The sequence below is a fragment of the Pseudorasbora parva genome, chromosome 15 (assembly GCF_024679245.1).
Source record: "Pseudorasbora parva isolate DD20220531a chromosome 15, ASM2467924v1, whole genome shotgun sequence".
Classification (NCBI taxonomy): Eukaryota; Metazoa; Chordata; class Actinopteri; order Cypriniformes; family Gobionidae; genus Pseudorasbora; species Pseudorasbora parva.
Window position 1 is genome coordinate 33,403,228 of NC_090186.1, and position 26,599 is coordinate 33,429,826.

Below are 26,599 nucleotides of genomic sequence, written 5' to 3' on the forward strand. Positions count from 1 at the left end.
AATCATGAAAATAAAAACATTCTAACAAAATGTATTTTTAATTAAACATTAGATTTGTAGATTATAAGCCATTTCTATTGATACTTCAGAACAAAGAAACCCTTCTACCCAGAAATCAGTGACAGGGTGTGCAATTTACATATACATGCAGGCTGTTTAATATTTAATAAAGTAGACTGATAGTTAATAAAGTAGCTGATTATTAATTCGAAAAAGTGTTTGCACCACTGGAGATGTTTGAAGATGTTGCTGCCGACACAACTTCAGATACATTATACATATCTGCAAATAATGATAAAAAAAAAACTTCAGATACGTTATATATATATATGCAAATAATGATAATATATATATATATATATATATATATATATATATATATATATATATATATATATATATATATATATATATATATATTAATATATATCAAAAATTAAATATGTTAAACATATAAATTCATTTATTTATTTAAATCTATCAACTTTAATAGCAAAACATACTTCTTCTCCTACGCATCCTTTGAAAGAAACCTGGTTCACTTGAAGATGATGGTCCTGCACTAGTACTCTGTAATGTAGAGATTTAAGATATCAGCTGTGAACTAAGTTCATCTATCATTAAGAAGAACTCATGGATCAGACGCTTTATTTTGTTGTCATTTACCCTGGTACGGTTAGAGCTGGTAAGGTTCCTTAAGTTTCCAAGGCTGGTAAGGTTCCTAAGTGACAGCCTTTCTGCCAGTGCCTCACGGATCTAGAACCACGTGACAAAATTAGTTAAAGCACTGACAGTAAATCTGAACGCCTCTAAGATCATTTTAACAAAAAGGTGACACAATAACTGACACAATGGTTTGTCAAATTGCAAAGGGAACAAAATCAGTACATACCTTGCTGTCTAAAAGCGTTCCAAATACCAAAATAAAGAATCCCTGCAGAAGTGTTACAAATATATGAGGAAAATGTTAAGAGTAAATAATACTTAATATAATGCTGCTCAGTTTCATATTTATAACAATATTGGAAATTAATTATTTCATCTTTGTGAGGCTGTAAATAGATTAATATAATTACAAAATATGTTTTTACAATTTCTACATTATTTGCGTTTTAATTATTGCTTTAAAGTTAGCATTTAAAAAAAGCAAAATATGACCTACAAAGCAGGTGTCCCCAATCTCGGTCCTGGAGGGTCGCTGTCCTGCAGAGTTTAGCTCCAACCCCAATCAAACACACCTGAACCAGTTAATCAATGTCTTACTAGGGCCGATAAAGACATTGATTAACTAGTTCAGGTGTGTTTGATTGGTGTTGGAGCTAAACTCTGCAGGACAGTGGCCCTCCAGGACCGAGATTGGGGACCCTGCTATAAAGTCAAAAATGAAAGAGAAAGTTATACCTGCAGTGAATTGAGGAGTGCAAACACCACATGAATGCCTATTTCACGGGACACCATGGTTCCAATTCCAAATCCCCATGTTAGACCAAAGATAGGAGTCAATATGGCCACACATCGGGCAATGACCACCAGGGCATGTTTCTCATCTGGTTGAGTTGTAGCACCAACTCCTCTCCTTAACATCTTATACAGAACCACAATCAAAACCACAAGGTTTATGGCTACAATAGTGAGAGCTGGAATCACAAATGCCAGCAGGGCCTTAGATTCATTCCAGTTCAGCCAGCATGCATATTGTTTCGTGATATAATTTTGTGGTCCAGCTGTCGACGCAACAGTAATGACCGCTATAAGCAAAGGTGCACCATAACCGACTATGAAGGCGATGGCCATCATTTTGGCCCTTGACATTTGGGACAAGACCATGACTGTCCGGTAAAAGAGCAACAGCGCTGAAATTAACATCCAGAAGAAAAGAGCCAGGTAAAAAAAGTGCATGAAGAAAACCGCTGGACTGCAGCGACCCACTGATGTTGGCTGCTCTTGTTCTGCGACTGCGGCTCCAATGATAAAACAGATGTTTGCGATCAGCAGGGACACGGCAATGTTGACTATGGAGACATGTCGCATGTAGGATGTGTCATTTCTTGTCATTGACTTCCATACGATAGTCTCAATAATGAGGCACAAAATTAAGCTGGCCATCGAAATAGTAACACCAATGTACGTTATATAGGCTAAGGCTTTGTTATCATCAAGGGAAAATGGTGACATTAGGATTGAAAAAGAGGTTGTGTGGTTGCATTCACATGAAATCTTGCCAGTTTCATTCCCTTCACTTATATAGGGCTTTACTTTACATCCAGTGGAATCCCATGCGTCAAGATTGAAGTTCCAAAAGACACACTGAGGATTTCCCAAAGATTGATCAGTAATGTCAAACGCAAAAGAAATGTTGTTAATTGTTTGGTTCACCTTAACAACAACCACATCTCCATTGATGATCGAATCTGATTTTGTGTATTTTTTACTAGAATTGCGAGTAGGTAGGACATTGTCCAGAGTTGTGAAGACTATAATGGTTATAGGTGTGCGATTAGAAATCTGCGGTATCAGGATCTCAGTGGTTGAGTTTGTCAGGTTTGATATTCCACTATATCTGTCTGCTACAGTTCTATTCAACTCAATAAATACTTGATTAATCGTAAAATTGGCCTCTGTGAGACGTTCACTTATATTCTCAATAGCGCTCAGAAGTGCAATGCTGGTGTTATCTGTCCTGCTGTCATTGTTCAAACTGTCCCATGAGTTAATAGCAAGGTCTGAAACAAGGATATTCACAGTTTGAAGGAAATCCTGAAAATAAACAGAAAATCATGTTTAGTACAACCACAACAACACAAATAATCAGAGGGGATAGAATGGCGATTATGTAGAAATATTTTAAGTTTTGATTAGTTACAATTTAACTGATACATAATGTCCTTACCCTCATCACAGGCTCACTGATGATAATGTTTTTTGATGTATCAGCGATTTTTACGAGTATCCCAACAATAGTTTGGACAGTCACAGGAGACTGTGTGATCTCATTGGTATTGTTTTTTGTAGCAGTACTGAGCTCAGCAACAACCGCTGGGATGTCCTGTGGAACCAAGTCCTAAATGACAAAGTAAAGAAGAAATGTAAATATTAGAAATATTTTGAATTTAGTTTTTTTAATCACCAATACATAGATAATACATATTACCTTAACTTTCTTTTCAATGTCTATGATAACTTGTAGAATACAGTGCCTGTTCATTTCCTTCCATGAACCTGCTGTACATAGATAAGTTATGGTGCCTTCCTTGCCTTGTTCACAGGGTCCAGTCACATTTTCACCATATTTTCCATCTCCAAGTGTTTCATTTTTACAAGGCAATTCTACATTAAATATTTGAATGAGTTTCAAAAAACAGAAAAACAATTATTTATTTCAGAATGATGAAATGTGCAAAAGAACATTCTGCTGCATCAAACAATGATAACTGAAGGTTTACCTTCTTTGACTTTCTGAATAGTGACTTTGCTCTGGCCATAAGAGAAGACTCGAAGTTCCGGAATCATGAGTTGGCATGTAAAGGTTTCACTACTACAATCTGCGCTCTCGATTTTATGTTTTAGTGTGATGCACCCCTTGTCATCTGTTTCCATAAAAATATAAATATAAACATGAAATTCAACAAAGCTTGTCCTGCAACTGAAAATATAACCCGGTAACTGTAAGAATATATTGTCTGTCTGTAAGTACAACCTTGAGATGTCACTTGATCACCAGGAGGAATTGGGGTCCACTCAACATCATATTTAGTTTCACAGCATGTCAGTTGCACAGTCTGATTCATACACTGAAACCGTCTCATGCTTATACCCGCTATGATATTAGGAAGTGGTTCAATAACTATATCTTCCCACTGAATGTAAGGTATGTCCCTTTTTATGACACATGCATATGTACCTGCAAGTAGACAAAAAAGAAAAACTGTTATTTAATATTTTTTTCTTGAATACATACATTTAACCACTTCTTAAATACAAAATACATTTAATTAAATGAGTGTTTTAACACTGGCCAATTTTGATGATATTAAAATAATAAATTATTTTTTTTAATAGTGGGTGGAGGGATTAGAACATTCAACACTGAATAAAGTCTGTAAGACGAGCATCTGTTGTATTGTTCCATTGTGAAAAATGTGAAATAAAATGACAGTGGATTTATAATTTTGAGTGTGAATCACAGCTACATTATTTAACAGATTTTTAAAACACTAGACATCACAAACAGAAGGGTCGCTCCCTGGAGTCACACACCAGGGATGTTTTGGTGTTGGTAAGCCTAACGCAATATTTTGACCCGCTTGCTTTGCATGTTCTACATCTCTAGCCTCAGCTAGCGGTCCCGGGCACGCCTTCCAGGGAGCGGTCCTTATGAAGATTTCGCCGCATGTGTGGATTGGGTGCTGGTAAACAACAATTCTTCCTTTACCATCTGCCATGCGGAGCCTACCATGCGGAGCCTACCTTCCACCACAGACACTGAGCCTGCACTTGTCATGGAGAATGAGCCAGCGAGCCCCACTGAGCCATATTCCATCCCGGCGCCCGAGCTCAATATCATGATTGACCATGTGAGCGAGTCGGCAGCAACGCCTGTCCCTGAGGGAATTTTAGTGGAGTTGGAGGACTCGGATTGAAGTCCCCCGAACACTCCTGCTGCTGTGTGTGAATATGGACCCTATGTGGACCCTATGCCAGGTGTGGGTAAGTATAAAGTGAGTAAGGACTCAATTGCCAGAGGAAGTATTTATTAAATCATAAAAATAAGACAAAACGAAACCCACGAGGTGGGGAACCAAACTAAACAAGGACACAATACCAGGGTCAGGAAACAAGCAGGTCAAGGAACAGAGAACATCAAACAGGGAGCAGAATACTTCAGACAACGATCCAGCACAGGACTGCAAAAACAAGGAGATTAAATAGGGGACAAAAAAGGTAGGAAATGAGGGAAGGCAGGTACGACAGATAACAAGAGGGTGGGGTCAAGACAATAGACAGGAGAGCACATGACACAAGGAACACGTGATGAGCCATGTGCTCACACCAAACATGACAAACACAAGAGGTGTGTTCGACATCGCCGCTGGCTGGATGCAGCCGATCGGCAAGAGTAGCCACGTGCAGGCGGGGAGGAGCTGCAAACGGAGACTTGAAGTCGGACAATTTCTGATAACAGCTGATGTTAAATAAATGCAATATTTGTCAAATACACGATATTTTAGAAGACATTTTCATTCAATACTTTATGTACTGCTAATACAGCATCTGTTTGTATAAGAATAAGGTTCAACATATAAATCTACACTATCAATGAAGTGGAGTCTACGTTTTTTTATCTGTTTTAGTTTGATAAACATGACAATATAACAATCGTGACTAAATGAAAATTGGTTTTATTGTTATATTAAAAAAAAATAGTTACCATTAGTGGAACTGAACGTTTTAGAATAAACATGAAACAATGTCATCACTGTCGTTCTGTGAATCCGGCCAATTGTGGAACCGCTGTGTCGTCATCAGAGTTTGTGCAGCCTGGTGCAGCCGCTCTTGAGAATCTGCACCGACTGTATCAGCCGACTGCTCTTAAATTGCTCTCATCTCGTGGTACTTTGTTGACATACGTCACAGTCACGTGCAGTCTACGCTGCCTCAAGTTGGACAAAATTTCTAACCGGCATGCACTGCTTCTTGTCAGCTGCCGATTGCTCAGCTCCGCCCACATCCTGTCTCTTTGCCCCTTTTCTGTTATCTGGGTGTGACAGGCAATGCCGTCTCTCGTCTTTACGCTTCAGAAGGCTCATCGGAATTGTATGGGTGACATCATGGACACTATGTCCATATTTTTTTTTTACAGTCTATGGTATGAATTCGAACAAGCCTAAGCACATGCACAAAAAATGACAACCCAACTTGTGCTACAGAAGACAAGACAAGTCAAGTCAAGTCAGACATTTCTAATCTCTAATCTCATAGTGTCATCAGCCCTTCCTCTGTTTCCTGTCAGTCCCTCAGCGCATCCACAGTGAGGCCTCTGTAGTACGGCTGATTCATCTCGGGTCTTTTAGTCCCAAGCATTGCATTGGAATGAGGATTCCCCATCTCTGCCTCCATCCACAAAACCCCAGATTCCACCTCAGTCCTCCAAACCATTGGCTTTGCCTGGCTCAGTGCTCCCTCAGCTCCACCGTGGCCCACCATCCCACCAGCTTCACCAGGCTCCCTCGTTCTACCATCTCTGCCTTGGTCAGACATCACTCTGGCTCCACCAAGGGATTCTAGTTTACTGGTTACACCTCTGCCCTCCATCCCTTATGCTTCACTGGGCTCCGTCTTCCCTCCAGCTCCACAATGGTCCTAGGTCGCACTGGCTCTACTGCGGTCTTCCAGATCCCTGCCTCCGCCCCATGAGCTATCAGATTTGCCGTGGCCCTCTGGACCTGCAGTTTCACTAGATCCGTGTCTCCTCGGCTTCGTCTGGACTTCCATCACAGCTGGCTGCATCGCAGGAGAAAGCATCCCTGGTTCTATCGACAAGGCTTTCACCATGGCTCCTCCCTCCAGTGCCACCACCATGGAACATCATGCTGTGGCCTGGGTCATCATCAGGCCCCTTCTGCCTCCTCCTTGAACTGTTTGTTTCTGTTGCTCTACGTCCCCCTCCAGAGCCCTCACTCTCCCTCCTCAGTTGGACCACTTACGGCGTGAGGACACATCTTTTTGGGAGGGGGCGTCCTGTTACATGTATGCTCTGTGGCCCTGTCCCAAATGGCACCCTAAACCCTCACGGTCTTCCTCTGAGTCCGCACTTTCACAATGTAATGCCGCTTTGACTGCCGGGAAGAAGTCCGCTGCGTAACCCGCACCAGTGCAGACTCGGCAGAAGTGCGCATTGAGGGCGCATAACAGCCGCAAAGGGGACGCTCGCAAGCACACTTCTGAGACATAAAATGACAATTGGGACACGCTGCGGTCTTGTGGCCTTAACAGACGCAACGGCCATTGTTAGTCCACAAGACCGAAAGTGCACATGAAGTGTGCCATTTGGGACAGGGCTTGTGTTGTTTTGATTTCACTATGTTTCCCATTATGTTTTGTGTTTTACCCATGACCTAATTTTCCTGTTAACTGATAGTTAGTTGATTAAGTAATTTTCCACCTGTATTCCTTCATTACCCCATTAGTTCCTTTGTTTGCCCTGTCCATTTAAAACCAGAGTTCTCACACATTCTCTGACTGTCCTCGTTTGAGATTGTGTTTGGTTGTGTTTATGTTTGTTCTCCAAGTTCTCCAAGGTTTCCACAATGACAAAAAAAGCACCATGAAAGTTTCAATAACATAGTTCATACATTTTTTTTGTCATATTCTAATAATCTCCCCGTCCAATGATGGCTTTAAAACTATCTGAAAACGTTTAAAACTACTACAAAAATGTTTGTGATATGTGATACCTTTTAAAAAGTCATTGTAATATTCCGATATATTAACGGTACTTGCTTGTGATGTGGATTGACATTGGACATTCTTTTATTATCCTCTAGGAATTAAATATCCTACTTATGTTCACCAAATACAGTTGTTGTTTTTTTTTTTTTTTACAGAAGCTAGGACACATTTCTCAATACTTAGGTCACTTTTGCAAAACTCTTCACACAGTTCTCCGAACCAACTTTTAGTTTGGCAAAGTATTTCATTTAACATTCAAAATGCACTACAACTACCAAAACACTTTGATTCAGATCTCAAATTAACTCATTCTTCCAGAACACTAGCCAAGGTTGACAGCCAACAAACACACTTTGTCAAACAATGACCTAAAAAACAATAACGACAAGTAGCATTATACAATGTTTTCTTGTGTAAAACAAGGACACACCTCTGTTTATAATTCACTGCAATATATGTTACTGGAATGGATCAGGCACAAAACTATTTAGCAGTTTTCTCCTTTTGTAATGAAACTGAAAGAGTACCATCCGTGTAGAGGTTCATCTACAATGACAATTAGCTGTGGCTGGTCCAATTGTCTTTATATAATTTTAATTGTAATATTTAAAATATATATTCATTAAAACATTACTGTAGAAATGTAGCAAATTGCTGTCTTATTATCACATTTCTCAATACTTAGGTCACTTTTGCTAAACTCTTCACATAGTGAGCACAACAGAAGTCTAGGTGAGCTAAACTGAGGATCAGTTATCATTGCTTTGGTACAAAATGCATTCAATGACTATATCTCTCAAATTTCATGAATTCTTTTCTCACTCAGACACAACAACTGCCAAAACTCTTTGTAAGTACAGGCCAATTTGCACATGCTTACATACACACTTTCCTTAGTAAAGTGCTTAGGGAAGTTTGCAAGTGTGTGTCTAATAGTGGAGTGGAACAACACTAAGCTAAGAGAAAGGATGGGGTTGACCCTGTTCCTATGGATGATTTCATCACGCGTGCTAACTATGACCACAGTGATTGGCTGATGGAGAGGGATCTCAGTGATTTAATCATATAAATATTTTGTTGAATGAGGTTTCATGTTGCTATATTCAAATAAAATGTTTAAAATTAGAATGTCAAAAGGAAAAATTGTGTGCACATCCAGTGAAACTTTTGCAGGTGCCAGATTCAATAGAGCATAGATCAAAGGAAAATAAAAACTGCACACTGCTGTTACTGCTACCAAAGATTTATTTAAAAAGAACAACGTTTCGACCCAAAGGGTCTTCATCAGGCACTAGTATACGTTCAGCTAATTGTTAGTCTCTTATATGTCTGCATCTCGAGAGATTGCAGAAGTCAAGCGAAAATTATTTTTTATAAACAAAGTTTGTGAGGAGCACATTTCAACTATCTATCTAATCAGCGCAAGAAGTGGTATATACACAGCCGAGAGCCGACTCACCTAACATTTGTTCCCTCCACAATTTTCTGCATCCCTCCACTTGCCTGTTCCTCACTCTCGGTCTGCGATACGGGGCAAAACTCTGGGTTTGGGCTTAATTCAGAGCTCGGAGCCCTCGATGGCTTCGGACAACATGTCAAATACTCGTAAAAACAACTACCACAGGTAATCTGACATTATTTTTTTTTTAAAGATACATTAAACATTAATAAATACATTTATTAAGATACATTAAAATTATCACTATTGCCTCAATGTTGTATAGTGTCTTTGGGCGGATTACAGCAACAGTCATTAGGATTGTTTGTGATTTGGTCTTAGTGACTTAAGAGTCCTCTTGACTACTCTTTGTGTTTTTTGTAGTTTCTTCGCGTCGAGTATAAACACCAGCCCAAATGGACATGGCACGCGTGCAGTCTTCAGTGGAGGCTCACGCTTCAGAGCCAAACGAAATTAAACAAGGTTAATGGGGCAAAAGAAGACTGTACATTCACAAGATGGACGTATGCGCATTACTTCGAGTTTGTCAAATAAGGACAAGAAGAACGTAAAAGTCAAATGCAAATGCCGTCAAATGCAACCTTTGTCTAAAACCAAAATAAATATCGACGTGCTAATTAGCACTAGCAATTAAAAAAAAAAACAACAACAAAAAACATATCTTGCACTTTTTGCACTTGCAATGACGTTGTTGTGTTGTGTTGTGAACCTCTTGAATTCAGAGATAATAAAATAATGACAACATGTACATTTTGTCATGGCATTATAGTTTTGTTGTCTATGAATGAATTATATATGATGTCTATGAATAGACCCAAGCTATCCCCAGATATGGACAGATAATGACTTTACCTCTACCATACTTATAACAGACTTAGTTCATTTGTAATTCCGTCTGTCATCCTTCCTTCATTGTCTTGAGCCTTCACTTTGCCAATTAAATGCTATATTGTTAGTAGCCTGGATAGCCCACAGTCATTATGCTACATCATATCGGATTCTACTGGATGTAAAATGCTCTGTAGTAGCCTACATTTAGTCGTTTTAGGATGTTAAGTTCTACTTCTGTAGCTACTTTGGTGAAAGTAACTCAAAAGTAATAGAGGGGTAATGTAATGCATTACAATTCTAAGACAGTAATATTGTAATGTAAAGAATTACTTTAAATAACAGTAACAAGTAATATATAATGTATTACAGTCTGGAAGTAACTTAAACAACACTGAATAACACATACACACAATTGACACATAAATTAATCTTGACCTAGGAAGTGTCAACATGTAAGATATTATTAATACAACAGATAGAAAAGATACACGTGACTCACCTTTGTCTTTATCATCAATGCTTTTCACAGTGAGAAGGCTACCACCTTGTGAAAAGGTGTATTTGTCGCTCTGTTGTATAACTTTGTCATTTAATTTCCAACTCAGATCACCAGAAACAGAATCTGGGCGTGTACATTCCAGTTTCATATCTTGCTGAGGATACCAATCTTTTGCAGTGGACAGGATCTTTTGTTCTGAAAGTAAAAGCCAGAAAAATTATTTTAATTTGTATTTATTTTTTATGTTTATTAAAGGTTTTACCTTTCCCTTACCACTTTCAGCAAAATCACCCACAGGTACAGGAATTCCATCAATTGTGAGAGTTTCTGCTACCTTACTGTTTGCATTTACAAAATTTGCTGGGCTGTTGGTTGTTGAATTAACTTCATAGTTTGTTATAATGCTTCCAGGCCTTTGGAGCAACACACACAAAAAAAAAAACACAACAATGAGAAGACAGTTTATTAATAGAAAAAAAAAAAAAAAAAAAGACTTTTTGAGTGAAAGTTTAAATTGTAGACCTTACCTGAAGCCAGTGACTCTTACTGAACCAGGTCTGAAGGTAGACACCGTTTGGTAACTGTCTTCAATCTGTAAGAATCATCACTGTACATTAGGAAGTGTGCCTTCCAAGTGTATAAATGAGCGAATTAATGGGTGAATATGAGGCAATATGTAAAGTGCTTGGTGGCCATGAGTCATGGTGGCCATGAGTCTGTTGAAAGCGTTATATAAATGCAGTTCATTTACCATTTACCTACTGTACCTCTGGTACAACTGAAATAAAAGTATTTGTCTATAAGATTAAATTAAGAACCAGATACATTTAGACTGAACCTACAGAAAATTATCATTTTTTGCGCTGCAGTTATTAATAGGTCAAATTACTTATAACTGAATCTACTAAATATATGTAAAATAATTAACAAATCACTCATTAATCATTTATGAATGCATAGTCATGTTTCATAAATCATTAGTTAATTATTAACTAATCACTTGTAAATGACTTGTATCGGAATTTACAAAACATTCATAAAATGTTAGCATATCATTTGACAATCATTTATGAATGTTTTGTAAATGATTAGTTCATCATTAACTAACCACTTATAAATGACTTACAACTGAACATTATTATAAAGTTTTACCAAATTTATTTATACAGTGCTTTTGCAATGACGATCGTTTCAAATCCGCTTCACAGTGTTAAACAGGAAATTATTGCAACAAAATTAGTTTCGGCTGTACAGACGTTCTGGAGAAAACGTTGACCATACCTGTCAAGTATCCCGTTTTGGCCGGGAAAGTCCCGTATTTTACCCTTCTTTCCCGCGGTCCTCCCGTGTTAGTATTTTCCTGTAAATATCCCGTATTTTAACCTGCGTTATTAAAAATAATAATACCGGGGGAAAAAACTCACCCCCGGATTTTGATACCCAAATGTTGACAGGTATGATGGTGATGTTATCAGCTCATTTCAATTTATCATATAGTTACAATGTGGGCAGATCAGTTATAAAGTTGATACAGTTAATTTAGTAATACATTTTATTTTTATATTTAGTTGAAAACTTTAGTTGAAATTTTAGTGTCCCCAACTGAGCAAGCTGAGCTTGCAAATGAGCAAGTCAAAGGCGACAGTGACAAGGAACCAAAACTCCATCACGGCACGGTGGAGAAAAATAATCCCTATTTTGACATCACATGTGAGACGTTACGACCAGGCGCAGATTAGTGCACAGGCTTGCCTAGGCTGCAGCGTGTAGAGGGGGCCCTGGATTGGCCAGATTTTTTTTTTTTTTTTACTATGTATTTACTTCAGCGCGAACAAAAAAAAAAAACCTCATTGGCCTATAAGAATCATAAAAAAGCAGGTGATTGGATATATGTTACTTGGGTCTGTGCATCTTTCCAATCAGCTCCTGGTTTTCATTTATCACTTTCATATCACTATTGCTAAAGAAAGTACGATAGTGGAGCACAAAAACAGAATCACTACACGCATTCTACTAATAATATTGAATGCCGTTTTTAAATGCCATTAATAACTGAGCGCACAACTGATGCTTGCGTGCGCAGTAAATCATTTCTATGAAATAATCACAGATACACGTGAGGAAACGGCAGCCCGCGAGCTCCTTTTAAACATGGTAGTATAGACGTCTCAATGTGTGTGTATGCCAGTTTAGTGGTTAAATTGGACCGGGGCCTCAGGCACATAAGCCTGCTCGTTTGTGTCCTGATGTGCCTGCAGTTAGTTGCCTACTGCAGACATCCCAAGTCTCCCGGAAGTTCCGGGAGTCTCCCGCATATTGATAGCAGGCGGCTCCCTGATGCCCGCAAAATTAGTTAAAATCTCCCGGAATCTAATGCGAGCGATCATGCACGCATGCGAGACAAGAAACTCAAATTGTGTGTAGCGAGCACAGCAGAGAGGGAGGGGGAGCGAGAGGCCTTGCGCGTTAGTGCGCGTGCCTCATGAACCGCATGCATCCTGGCCTGTTTCAGTTTTTCACATATCATGTAAGACTCAATTTCTCAATTTCTTTGAACAAAACTCTCCAGAAAGTGCCATTTAATGATTTATTTTACAAAAAAAAAAAAAAAAATTCACGGGGGAGCATACCCCCCTAGGGAGACTTTTTTTTTAAGCATAAATAATCAATACATTTATACACAAAATATGAAACACTCACCACTTTTTGAATTTGTTTAGCGTAGCTTTTGTACGTCTCATCATTGGGGTCATTGAGGCTGGTATCAAAAGTTTTCTCTAATTTCATTGACATTTTAACTGTAAACAAGACTAAACACACACACACACACACACACACACACACACACACACACACACACACACACACACACACACACACACAATGCATTTATTCCTCTGGTTCAGTCTTTTTTTTTTTTTCATTTACCCACCATATTTATGACCATAAGCAGGACAAGATAAAATTCAAAAACACTTGAGCAGAAAAGCGGCCTGGTATGGATTAAAATCAAATGATTCTTAGCACCTCTTTTCATGTGTTTTTGCATTTACAGCCATTATTTTACTCCATTGATGTTTAAAAATATGGTAGATGAATGGAAAAATCACGATGGAAACATGACTATTAACTAATTCAAAATGTATTCAAACCCTATAACCACAATTACATATTACTTAATCAATTAGTTATAAGTCATGTGCCCCAACAAGTAAAGTCATCACATAATGAAACCTTTATAAATCATTAGCTAATGACTAATTAAAGCAGACAACTGGAAGTTGAAATAATAATTATAATATTTATATAAATTGCATGGCTTTGCCACATTGTGGTAATTAACATGTTAATTTAAATTATTAGTTAATATATGTTATTAAGGAATTAATACATTATGACATATTTAACTAAAAACAATTTAATGATTACTTAATCTATTAATCGTGATGATTATTCATTAGTTGCTGATGCAGTAATCATTAATAAATGGGTTAGTTCACCATTAGTAATACATTAACTCATGATTATCTGTGCATTAGTTAAGCATAAATTAATGCATATTAGTGCACCCGTTTTGTAAAGTGTTACCAAATTACAATTATTTTGTCATACTTCTTTTCAGAACATACCTGGTTTTGTTGGAATAGTTATTGTTGGTGTACTTGTAGCAGTTGAAGTAGGGTTTGAAGTTGTAGTAGTTATCATAGCAGTTGTAATTGTATTGGGTGCTGCAGTTGTAGCAGATGTAGTTGTGTTGACTGCTGCAGTTGTAGTAGTTTTAGATATTATAGCAGTTGTATTGGATCCTGTAGTTGTAGTATTTGTAGCTATTATAGCAGTTGTAGTTGCATTGGGTGCTGTAGTTGTGGATATAGCAGGTGTAGTTGCATTGGGTGCTGTAGTTGTGGATATAGCAGTTGTAGTTGCATTGGGTGCTGTAGTTGTGGATATAGCAGGTGTAGTTGTATTGGGTGCAGCAGTTGTAGTAGTTGTAGTTGTAGTCAGTGTTGTATCTGTAGTGGTTGTTGTAAAAAATATATATCTTATATAAACAACATGAGGGTGAGTAATTGAAGACACAGAAATTACATTTTTGGGTGAACCTTTAACCTTTTTTCTGTTGACAAATTGCTATAACAATTTTGTTAATACCTTTAACAAATGTCCTAAACTCTTAATGCAGTTAGTACAACATCTGTCTGTGTGGGCTATACAAATAACACATTTCTTGTTGCTTTGACACAAAATGCATATAGTTAACACAAATTAAAAATGCTTGAACTTCTTTTACACACAAGCTCAACCAAGACCAAAACAATAGATTTTTACTGCCAAATTTACCAGTGCTTTAACACGCTATGTCAGAACAGATAACACCATGTTCTAAACCTAACCTTATAGGCTAAAGTCAAGATAAACAGCTGTTCATATTATGAATTGAAACACATATATATCCCCTGTATTTTATTCCATTGTAGAGTTAGAATGCATGGTGGCGCTCAAAGAAGGGCCAGAATTAGGGTAACTGATGGAATAAGAGCTACTATCATAAACTATGCCATAAACCACAGGCTATCATACAGAGAGGCTGGTGAACAAGTACAGCCACATTTAAGCCGGGACACAGTGGCATCCATTACTCCTGAATTTTCAAGAAACCAACAGGATATTGTTTAAGGGCTTCTCTTACTGCAAAGTGTAAATAGTTTTACCATGTATTACAGTGACTGTATGCCTCTGGTCTCTAATATGTAAATGTATTTTGTCTATCTAAAGATTCAATGTCTACCTCACTCAGGGGGCAGAGGAAAGCTCATAAGTGAAGAACAGGAACTGCAATAGTCAATATAGTGATTGCTGATAATGAAATAAAACTGAAGGGCATTCTATAAAGCTACTTACATTGAATTTCTGCAGCAAAAGAAACAAAATTAATGCAATTTTCTAAACCCAACAAAACCAAAATGTGGAGAGGTTTCAAAAGACACATAATCTTTAATCAATAAAATACGGGAATACCTGACACATTAAATTCCATCCGGTGTAAGTATTTTTTATGACATTGTGTTATGATTGACTAAATGTTGCTGTTAGAAGAGAACATGTGTTTGTGTTTTGAAAAGATATTTTTTTTTGAGACATGTTTGCAATGTTTTGGTAGACATAGTGTATTGTGTTAGTGTGTTAGTGTATTATTGTATTTTGAAAATTAATGTTGGAGTTTAGTTTACAATGTGTGATTTTGAGCATGAAATTAACTGTTTTGCCGATTGTGTTGTAGGTGTGTTGGTGCATTAATAGTTTAGGAAATGTGTTAAAAGTATTGAAAAAATTGTCATATTATAAAAAATTGTAATAAAAGATTCTTGTTACGAATACTGAAAGCATGTCGCATTCCCAAATACAAATTATAAGTAACTCAAACATACAGCTCTTAAAGATATTCCTTTACTGTTAATCAAAACTGAAAATGAACACAGTGCATCAATTAAAACTGTTTCAAATACCTTTTTACTCTCATTTGACACTTTAAACCTTGGCTAACATGCTTCTGATGTCCAGCAGATGTCGCTGTGAGCTCGTTCAGCACTGTCAGACTCAGAAGCTATTTAAAGCCATTTTGCAATTTCAATCATCTTTTAGTAACAAGCTCTCTCATGACATACATACTCACTCAACATATGTGGTGGCTGGACTGATTTTTTACAATTGAATCTCCTTGAGGATCCAGACAGGCTCTGTGATATCTAGTTTCCCCACTGTGAATTAGCACTCTGGTGCCAACTCATACACTTCAAAGACACTTGGGCTGATTGTTCTCAAATGAGAGAACAGTACAACCAACAGACATGCAATCCCATATATCAATGGAATAATAACCATTCTTTTATAAACACATTGCTAATCTGTTTAACGAATGAATGTGCATTGCCCAGTACATCGTGTGTATCATTACTGTTTGTATATTGTCTTTTTGTATTGTATAGTGTTATGCATACTTGATGATATAATTACTAGTTTTTTTAAGTAAGGGTTACTTCAGTAGTTAGCATATGGCATTGTATCAGTAGAAACCCTGGATTATATTCAAATCATTGTGCTCCCCCCCCCCCCCCCCCTCATATCCCCCTGAGATGAGAGATTTATGCATTTTATTTCTGAAAAAATTATTTCGATGACGCAAATATCATCAATTTGCGTCATTGGCGGAATTTTTGGCCAAAGGCTAAATACTACAGCCAGCAGAGGGAGCCATTTCCACATGTTTTCAACCCACGCATGGGGGATGGGAGATCTCACTTACAGAGCTCAGCTCGCAGCTGCAGGCATTCATGGAAACGGTGCGGCCGGCGGAGCAAAGTAATTGTTTCAACTTCTCAAATTAATTCCTTTGAAAGTTAAGTTTCCAAAGGCATGAACTGAAAACGTGCCGAAATGAACATGCGCTGTGAATCTATGCCGTGAGCGCAGTCGCGGTTACCTCAGCTCTCATCATGAGAGCTCATCCATGACTGTCAATGTAATCGGACTTCTGCAGTGTTTGTGCTGACACTCCCTCAGCGGCTAAATCATATTATATTGAACAGACACGTTCAGTTTTTAATTGTGGTGTCTGTTCTCTAACTGAACTGACTTTATGAAAATGAAGGCAGTTGTTGTGGGAAAGTGAAAGTGATTCAGTAATCTAGTAGCTATGGCTTTAGGAATGGCCTCATAGAGCAGCGAAGCATTCTGGGAATTGTTGTCTTTCATCCCCATGAGACAAAAATATATTTCCCGTCTTTTCTCAGTCTAGAAAGCACCAAATTAAAAAATAATTTCACAGTTCTACTATATTAATGACCCAGTTTATATACAGATTCATGTTAGCCCATCTTGCTGGTCTCTCCTATCAAAATATTCCTCATTTAATGACTCACACTTGGACCTCACTTTCATTTGATGCAGTGTGAGTTTGTTATCTGAATATCAGAATATAAATGGACACACAATTTTCATGCTTATTTCCAATACTGCAAAAGATTCAGCATTTCAAACAAAGGGACTCTCTCGCCTGAGAATTGCATGTTCCTCATGGGTGAAGCAAAAACTCAAAGGTGTGACCTTTGTTGAACTTAAAAGCCAACGTGTCAGTAGTAAAACTCGCTGACTGGCATTCCATTCTGTTCACTTAAGACCTCACCCAGCTTTGCTGACGCAGCCACGCCAAGCAGCCCCACACACATCAAGCCATGTGGGCCTTCTTCGACCATAAAAGAGTCTCTGCAAATTCACAAATGCTTCTTCTCTCAACACAAAAGGAATCAATTGCAACTGCAACACCATCGGATAAACTATCAAGACTGTGTATCCGGACGTTCTTTACAGTTTTTCTCAGTCGCTTTGGTACATTTCTCACATCATTATTTACATTTGCACAACAGTTAGTTCAAAATCCACAACATTTAGCCATTTGTGCACATCATAGTAGCAGTTTCTCATTCCTTCTAACAATTGCAAATGCTTTTGGACATGCATCAATTGCTTTCATACAACTCTCTGCTGTTTTATAACATTATCATTTGCTTAGATCATGTCAGTCAAAATTAACTATCCTTGTGAATGCTGAATAGTAATTCAATATAAAACGAATAGTCCTCATTTCATTGCTTGAGTTATTACATACACAAATGTTGAACTAGTTCAACAATCAAAATCCATCAAGCTAATTTTACATTTTTTTTTTTAAATCTTTGTTTTCCCCGAAAATGTCACCTAAATTGAAACATTTCTCTCAGGTGAATCACAACTTTCACTGATGAGAAGGGGTGTGTGAAGTATTAGTTCTATGTATGTTGTATGTTCAGTTCCAATATGTACTGCGATATTGTTTACAGTTGTGCACAGCTCTTCTCAAAGGGAGTTGATGTTTGTTGTAAATAATGGCGTATTTTTTTCTTTTGCACAATGCTGTGAACAAATTATATAATTACAAAGAGCATATGCAGTAAAAATGTGAAACATACATATTCAGTGTCTTGTACTCAGTTACCCACAGTATGTATTATAATACTGTATTTTTCAAATGTCTGTGCAAATAGTGTTGTCTTGAGCATTTTCAGGTAGTGTCATCAAGATCTGACTTTTTTGCATTGGAAAACATTTACTGAGTAAACTGTCATAATGAAAACATGACAAAGCCATTTGACTATCTTGTTCATACGCAATGGTGTTGGGACTTTTCATTTTGATGACACTGACACTTTCATTGACATGAATACTTGCTTTTGAGGAATGAGCTATCCATTTTGAGCAAGTGAAATGCTTTTGCAGGTTATCAACTAGGTTACCCCAGGTGTTAGATTATTTTCCGTAGCTTGATTTCTCTGTTCTGATCCGTTTTTTCAATCACTTTCACTTTCCATTCTACCCACATATGTGCTTGTGTGTAAGTGTTTGTGTAGATTAGTTATGTGTTTGTGTTTTAGTTAAATAAACTTTGTTGATCAACTGAGTTGATTCTGTTCGGCTTATAAATAAATTCTCACTTACTAATCGATCATAGCTATGAGATCATAGCTGTGGCCAGAGAAAATATCCTTTCTGAAGAGCTGATAGACAAGTGGTTGCTGGACAGATTGATCATTATCCTCATTCAGTTACAGGAGGTTAGTTCAGTTAACTGATCCAAATATTTATAATAAATTATAATGAGTTGTGGACACACAATATATTTTTTAAATATGTAAAAAAAAAAATATTATTAAAAGAAATTCTCCTCTCCGCCTTGTTTTACGTTTACAATACACCCAACTTGGGTGTCAAAATTTCCCCAGAGCGTTCCAGTGGTAAATACAACTTGAGAGGGTGTTCATGTCCAATTTTTAGAAAACATTCATGCATTTAGACAAAATAATTTATAAATGAATGATTAACAGACAGTACAAATGGTAACAAAATGTTCAGAGCTGTCAATCTTACCTTTGCATGTGTTATTGCTGTTTATAGGGAGGTTTGGGTCTGTTACATTATATCCACTCTTGCATGAGCAATTGTAACTCCCAACAGTGTTGTTGCAGATTGAGTATGATAGAGGAGGGACCTCCTATCACAGACCGGGGGCACAATATTTCACCCCCGCCCCGAAATATGGAACCTCTGGGTCTGGCCCCTGAGGGGGCCAGGTACCTAGAGGAAGGATTGCCATCAGACGTTATAGAGACCCTACTTAGGTCTAGGGCCCCGTCTACTAGGAGATTGTACAGCCTCAAGTGGAATGTCTTCGTCACTTGGTGTAGAGAACGTGCGGTGGACCCAATTAACTGCCCAGTGGCTTCAGTGTTGGAGTTCCTCCAAAATCATTTCTCTGCAGGGCTTACCCCGTCCACACTTAAGGTGTATGTGGCAGCTATTGGAGCTTTCCACGCTCCATTAAGTGATGGGCCTTTGGGTAGGCACAATTTGGTTGTACGTTTCCTCCGTGGGGCACGGAGAATGAGGCCTGTCGTCCGTACCAGAGTACCTACATGGGATCTGGCAGTGGTTCTCGAAGGTCTGGCTGAGGCCCCCTTCGAACCACTGGAGTCAGCGGAACCCAAGAATCTGACGCTTAAAGTGGCGTTCCTCTTAGCCATCACTTCTCTTAGGAGAGTGGGGAATCTTCAATTTACGCCAACCTGCTTGGAGTTTGCCACTGGAGGAGTAAAAGCCGTACTGCACCCTAGACCAGGCTATGTGCTTAAGGTCCCGTCCAGTGTGGTCAGGTCCTTGGTTCTTCAGACATTTCTTTCCCCGACCCATGCAACAGCGAAGGCTAGTAATCAGCGATATGCGTTCACATATGGCTTTATTTGAATGTTTCAGCATGGTATACCATAAAATAAAGTAGTTTGTGCGATTAAAGTATCCAATCATTATTAGTGAGGGAGAGACAAATGAATGCTAAACTATATTGAACTGAAAAAGGCTCTTAAAGATGAGCCGATTACTCTCGATGGAATCAATTCCAAACTTTTGAATCGACTCTCGATTCCCAGTGCCTTGGAAATTATTATTTTTGAAATCGATTCCCAGCCCTATAGATGGGTGCCCTATAGTGAAAATTGTTTATACCTTATTTCACACGTAATTTAACTGCTAAGTCATAAACATATTGTAATAGCCTTCCTGATATAAATTAGTGTACATTTAATTTACTTTAGTAATTAATACTGCATAACTATTTTGTGCAAAAATTGTGAATGACTTAAGACATGAAGCTTAAAGTTTAGCACTTGCAACTTGACTTGGACTTGCCTGTCTTGACTCGGGACTTGACTCGAGACTTGAATGTATATACTCAAGACTTACTTGTGAATTGCCAAACAATGACTTGGTCCTACCTCTGTGCTCACTATTGCATGGGTTACTGATGCTGACTTGTTGATTTCTATTTGTTACAGTAAACCCACTCAAGCAGGAACAGTTGTAACTCCCAAATGAGTTGGTGCAACGAGCGTTTAGACCACAGAACTCTGATGTCTTCAGACATTCATTCACATCTATACAGTATTACAGGATGACATTAGCCTAGAAATCTAGACGCACCCTAGCGGCAGCAAATTTAATTTGCCCGCAAGTGTCGTCTAGGAACTCTCAATACCCTTCTGAGCTGTATTCCTCAAAATCTGGACAGCCCAATCACATCATGTATAGAGTCGGTGGGCGGGGCCATAGTGACGATGGCCGAGTTGCGTTTGCGTGCTTCTAGTAAACACAGAAACTGTCGAACGGCGGCGGTCTTTCGAATCAGCTCTGACCGCGACTCTGGAAGACTTGGAGTTAAGCTTTTCTCTGAGAAAAGAACAAAGAGCGGCACTGAAGTCATTCTTAAAAAGGGAAGATGTGTTCTGAGTTTTGCCGACCGGATACGGCGAATGTTTAATCAGTCAGCGAGCTCTGCTTCACCTTCGTTGCTCTGGTTGGTGTAGCACTATCCTATCACGTGCAGAGGGAGTTTGAAAGACAACCGTTTATCCCACCCCTCAGATTGAGCCCTGTCTATGGTGAGTTTCCAGACCAAACATCTTGATGTGGGTCTGGCTTGTCAGGCTAGGATGACATGAACATGTCAGGGGCAATGTCATAAAAAACTATTTATCCTAACGCTTTGTGTGCTTGAATAACAGGCTTGAGCAAAACTTTCAAGGTTATACAAATATCTGTTTATAGAATATACCTGTGCATGTGTTATTGATGCTGATGGTCAGACTTGAGTTTGTTGCAGTGAATCCATCCAAACATGAGCAATTGTAACTTCCTATTTCATTTGTGCAGGTGGAATATGAACCACATACAGATGGACTGATTGCACATTCATTTATATCTGGAAAGGAAATACTTTTCAGAAAAAAATGTTCAGTTGTCCTATGTCAAATGTTTTCATACTATTTAACATATTGAGGCTATTCTCACAACTACAACATTACAAAATCGTGATATACAAATTCAATATCTCACCTCTCTGGCAAAGCGGACCCTCTGAAGGGAGAGCTTGAATACATCCACAAGTGCCTCCCACAATGGCATCACACTCATGATAGGCCCTGCAGGTGTCATTGGGCCAAACATGATTCTCCTCACACTTGCACTCATATTCTGTTCCATTTAACCCGCACACTGTAACACAATGGTAAGATATGACAGTACAGTTGTTATGCAGCTTATTAAAAAATAATCAAGTTAATCAGGATCTTGTATTACATATGACTGTCTAACAGTACATTATCGCATCTACTAGAATCCTAGAATTACAAATATATTATAATGAAATATTGATTTTAAATTAATGTGTAGGCTTACTTTATTATCCAACATGGAATTGGTCTTAAATCTTCAACTAACAAAATACTTAGAACATAGAAAACCACTGCAATATTGCACTATTAATTGATACATTCTTATTAGGATTTCATACTATTCTTTATTATCTAGCAAACACATGTTGCAATGTTACATGTCTTTCTCAGTTTTACTTTTTTTTCTCATCAAGCAGTTTGTTTCCCTTGCCAGTTTGTTTGTCTATCAAACAACATGCATTTTTTTCTTTGTGCTTCATATTAAATGTCATGTAATTAAGTTGAATATTTCTGTAGCATAATTTTCCTTTTTCTTTTGGGTTTTGCGCTCACCAGTGGTCATGTCGATATCTGTGATATTTATTCTGTTGCTCAGAGTCAAGGGCAGGCTGATATTTCTGATGATATTCCGTGAGTAGTTCTCCAGGAACAAGTCAAAGAATCTCACATCAATGTCAATCATGTAGTTAGAAGGTAATACTGCAAGAACAAAAAGAAGCAGGTTAAGCAGAACAACCAGTGCAATTATATTCTTATAGTAAAAAATAAACAAAAAAACAACAACAATCTCCTGAATGCACCATTCAGATTTCAGTTAAATAAAATGCAAATTATCAATTAACATTACATATCAGATCTTATGCAGGGTTCTTTAAAATTGAATATTATTTATTACTCTTAATAGCCAAGTACACTGCTGTTAAAATAGGAAAACATCTCGGGTTATGACTATAACCCATGTTCACTGAGAGGGAACGAGACACTGCGTCATCGAGATGACAGTTTGGGGAACGTGCCTGAAGCGTGAAAGAAAAAAGGCAAATCCTGTTTGGTGCTGCGTCATGACGTAGCGAGTGACGGGATACCTGGAAGGTACAAAGGGACTCTGGCACATAGCGCTGTTAGCTTGTTGTGATGAAGCAATCGCTCTGACATGGCAGTGAGAGCAGTACAGAGCCTGGACCATTTTAAAGCAGAACTGAAGACTTTTCTATTCAGAAAGGCTTTAATGCGTTGTATTTTTGTTTAGTTTGTTTTTATCTATTTTTTTTTTATTCATTTTTGTAATTTTCCCATGTAGCACTTTGAGATTCTTCGGAATGAAAAGTGCGTTATAAATAAAATCTATATTATAATTATTTTTATTATTATTATTATTATTATTATTATTAGTATTAGTATTAGTATTAGTATTATAATCAGTGTCAGTTAAGAGTAAAATCTAAATATTATGAAAGTTTATTATTAATAGCCATTTTTATAAAATCATGTGAAATTGACTTTTAATAAATTTGAGTTATATCAGTACATATTTTTTATTTTGCAAGTTAACCTTTACACCTTGTCTGGCTATAAGCAGACCAGGCTCAATTTAAAACTGAACATTGGTCTGGGGAGACTGCTCTGTATATTTACTGCACGAGAGGCGTGGTCAACAAGCATTATTTAAATGTCTCTGCACGCAATTGGATAGTCCTTCAACCAATCAGACCACAAAAGGCGTGATCAATGGGCAATGACCCATCATTTCTCTATCTGTCATAATGGTAAACATGCCAATAGCGTGCCAGGTGGATAAGCCAGTCTGTGATTGGTTCCTGCAAAAGTGTAACTGAAGCAGTAAAAATGAATGTACAGGTTTCCAGACTGAGTTGCCAGGCTAATCAAATCACCGGCAGATCAGGCTGGATTTACCCAGTCTACATTACACCAGTAGTTCCCAAAATTGTTTTACTTGAAGGCATCCCTCCTGAACATATCAATACTGCAATACTGTAGTTTATATATTGTAGTGTTTTAGCTATACCTAAGAACTATTTAATCCCTCGCCATAACAGCACTGTTTGAGATATCCTATAATGATGAGATCTATATGTGTACCAAGTTTCATAAATGTACGCAAGTGTTTCCTGCTTTGGCCCGGCCCTGACGGTCACAGGTTCTGACAAAGTTTCAAGAGTTTTCAAACACATTAAGGGCCCCAAAAGTGCCAGAGAAGTTAAAAAATATGTGTCTTAAGGAAAGTAATAGGGCCTTTGCCCCATCAGGGCTTGGGGCCTAATAATCCTTAGGAAAACAATAGGGCCTTCACCCTTTTGGCCTTGGGCCCAAATAATAATACTTAGAAGAACAATAGGGTATTCGCGCTTCTAGGGCTTGGGACCTAATATACACCATTAACCTATGGGAATGAAAGGTAGGCTAGTAATCAGCGATATGCGTTCACATATGATTTATTTGAATGTTTCAGCATTGTATACCATAAAATAAAGTAGTTGGTGCGATTAAAGTATCCAATCATTATTAGTGAGGGAGAGACAAATGAATGCTAAACTATATTGAACTGAAAAAGGCTCTTAAAGATGAGCCGATTACTCTCGATGGAATCAATTCCAAACTTTTGAATCGACTCTCGATTCCCAGTGCCTTGGAAATTATTATTTTTGGAATCGAATCCCAGCCCTATAGATGGGTGCCCTATAGTGAAAATTGTTTATACCTCATTTCACACGAAATTTAACTGCTAAGTTATAAACATATTTTAAAACCTTCCTGATATAAATTAGTATACATTTAATTTACTTTAGTAATTATTACCGCATCACTAATTTGTGCAAAAATTGTGAATGATTTAAGACATGAAGCTTAAAGTTTAGGACTTGCAACTTGGACTTGCCTGTCTTGACTCGGGACTTGACTCGAGACTTGAATGTAAATACTCGAGACTTACTTGTGACTTGCCAAACAATGACTTGGTCATACCTCTGTGCTCGCCATTGCATGGGTTACTGGTGCTGACTGGTTGATTTCTATTTGTTACAGTAAACCCACTCAAGCAGGAACAGTTGTAACTCCCAAATGAGTTGGTGCAATAAGAGTTTAGACCACAGAACTCTGATGTCTTCAGACATTCATTCACATCTATATTACAGAACGACATGAACACAAGGGGCAATGTCATCAAAAACTATTTATCCTAACGCTTTGTGTGCTTGAATAACAGGCTTGAGCAAAACTTTCAAGGTTATACAAATATCTGTTTATAGAATATACCTGTGCATGTGTTATTGATGCTGATGGTGAGATTTGAGTTTGTTGCAGAGAATCCATCCAAACATGAGCAATTGTAACTTCCTATTTCATTTGTGCAGGTGGAATTTGAACCACATACAGATGGACTGATTGCACATTCATTTATATCTGGAAAGGAAATACATTTCAGAATTTTTTTTTTCAATTGTCCTTAGTCAAATATTTTCATACTATTTAACATATTGAGGCTATTCTCACAACTACAACATTACAAAATCGTGATAATGCAAATGCAATATCTCACCTCTCTGGCAAAGCGGACCCTCTGAAGGGAGAGCTTGAATACATCCACAAGTGCCTCCCACAATGGCATCACACTCATGATAGGCCCTGCAGGTGTCATTGGGCCAAACATGATTCTCCTCACACTTGCACTCATATTCTGTTCCATTTAACCCACACACTGTAACACAATGGTAAGATATGACAGTACAGTTGTTATGTAATCTTTATTATCTAGCAAACATGTGTTGCAATGTTACATAACTTTCTTAATTTTTCATTTTTTTCTCATCAAGCAGTTTGTTTACCTTGCCAGTTTGTTTGTCTATCAAACAACATGCATTTTTTTTTCTTTGTGCTTCATATTAAATTAAAACTTCATATTAAATGTCATGTAATTAAGTTGAATATTTCTGTAGCATAATTTTCCTTTTTCTTTTGGGTTTTGCGCTCACCAGTGGTCATGTCGATCTCTGTGATATTTATTCTGTTGCTCAGAGTCAAGGGCAGGCTGATATTTCTGATGATATTCCGTGAGTAGTTCTCCAGGAACAAGTCAAAGAATCTCACATCAATGTCAATCATGTAGTTAGAAGGTAATACTGCAAGAACAAAAAGAAGCAGGTTAAGCAGAACAACCAGTACAATTATATTATTATAATTAAAACAAAACAACATCAACAACAATCTCCTGAATGCACCATTCAGATTTCAGTTAAATAAAATGCAAATTATCAATTAACTTCATTACATATCAGATCTTATGTACGGTTCTTTAAAATGTAATATTATTACTCTTAATAGCCAAGTACACTGCTGTTAAAATAGGTAAACGTTTCAGGTTATGACTATAAACCATGTTCACTGAGAGGGAACGAGACACTGCGTCATCGAGATGACAGTTTGGGGAACGTGCCTGAAGCGTGAAAGAAAAAAGGCCAATCCTGATTGGTGCTGCGTCATGACGTAGCGAGTGACGGGATACCTGGAAGGTACAAAGGGACGCTGGCACATAGCGCTGTTAGCTTGTTGCGATGAAGCAATCGCTCTGACATGGCAGTGCGACATGGGACAGGGGCTATTATGCATAATATATCATATAGATGTATAAGGGTTTTGGGTTTTTGTTAATGTTTCACTGCAATGTTTTGCCATGCACATCCTTATTCTGTCATGTGTTCCTGTTTGTCATGTGATCCTGCCATGTGCTTCTTTGTCTTGTGCTCATTG

General features: G+C 37.8%; 1 protein-coding gene across 1 annotated transcript; it reads right to left on the reverse strand.

Moving 5' to 3' along the window:
- On the reverse strand, positions 1 to 26,429 carry LOC137041472 (adhesion G protein-coupled receptor F5-like). Its single transcript, XM_067417823.1, has 22 exons — positions 26,355 to 26,429; positions 25,825 to 25,971; positions 25,392 to 25,550; positions 25,109 to 25,255; positions 24,818 to 24,976; positions 22,388 to 22,534; positions 21,717 to 21,875; positions 21,436 to 21,582; positions 13,868 to 14,251; positions 12,939 to 13,048; positions 10,766 to 10,830; positions 10,512 to 10,651; positions 10,239 to 10,433; positions 3,698 to 3,901; positions 3,444 to 3,587; positions 3,152 to 3,327; positions 2,891 to 3,061; positions 1,402 to 2,757; positions 893 to 934; positions 667 to 756; positions 504 to 570; positions 1 to 282 (listed from the first exon to the last, which is right to left on the reverse strand). Exons 1-22 carry the CDS (start codon positions 26,422 to 26,424, stop codon positions 203 to 205), a joined length of 4,359 nt encoding a protein of 1,452 aa, XP_067273924.1. The 5' UTR covers positions 26,425 to 26,429; the 3' UTR covers positions 1 to 202.
- Positions 26,430 to 26,599: the final 170 nt, after the last annotated feature.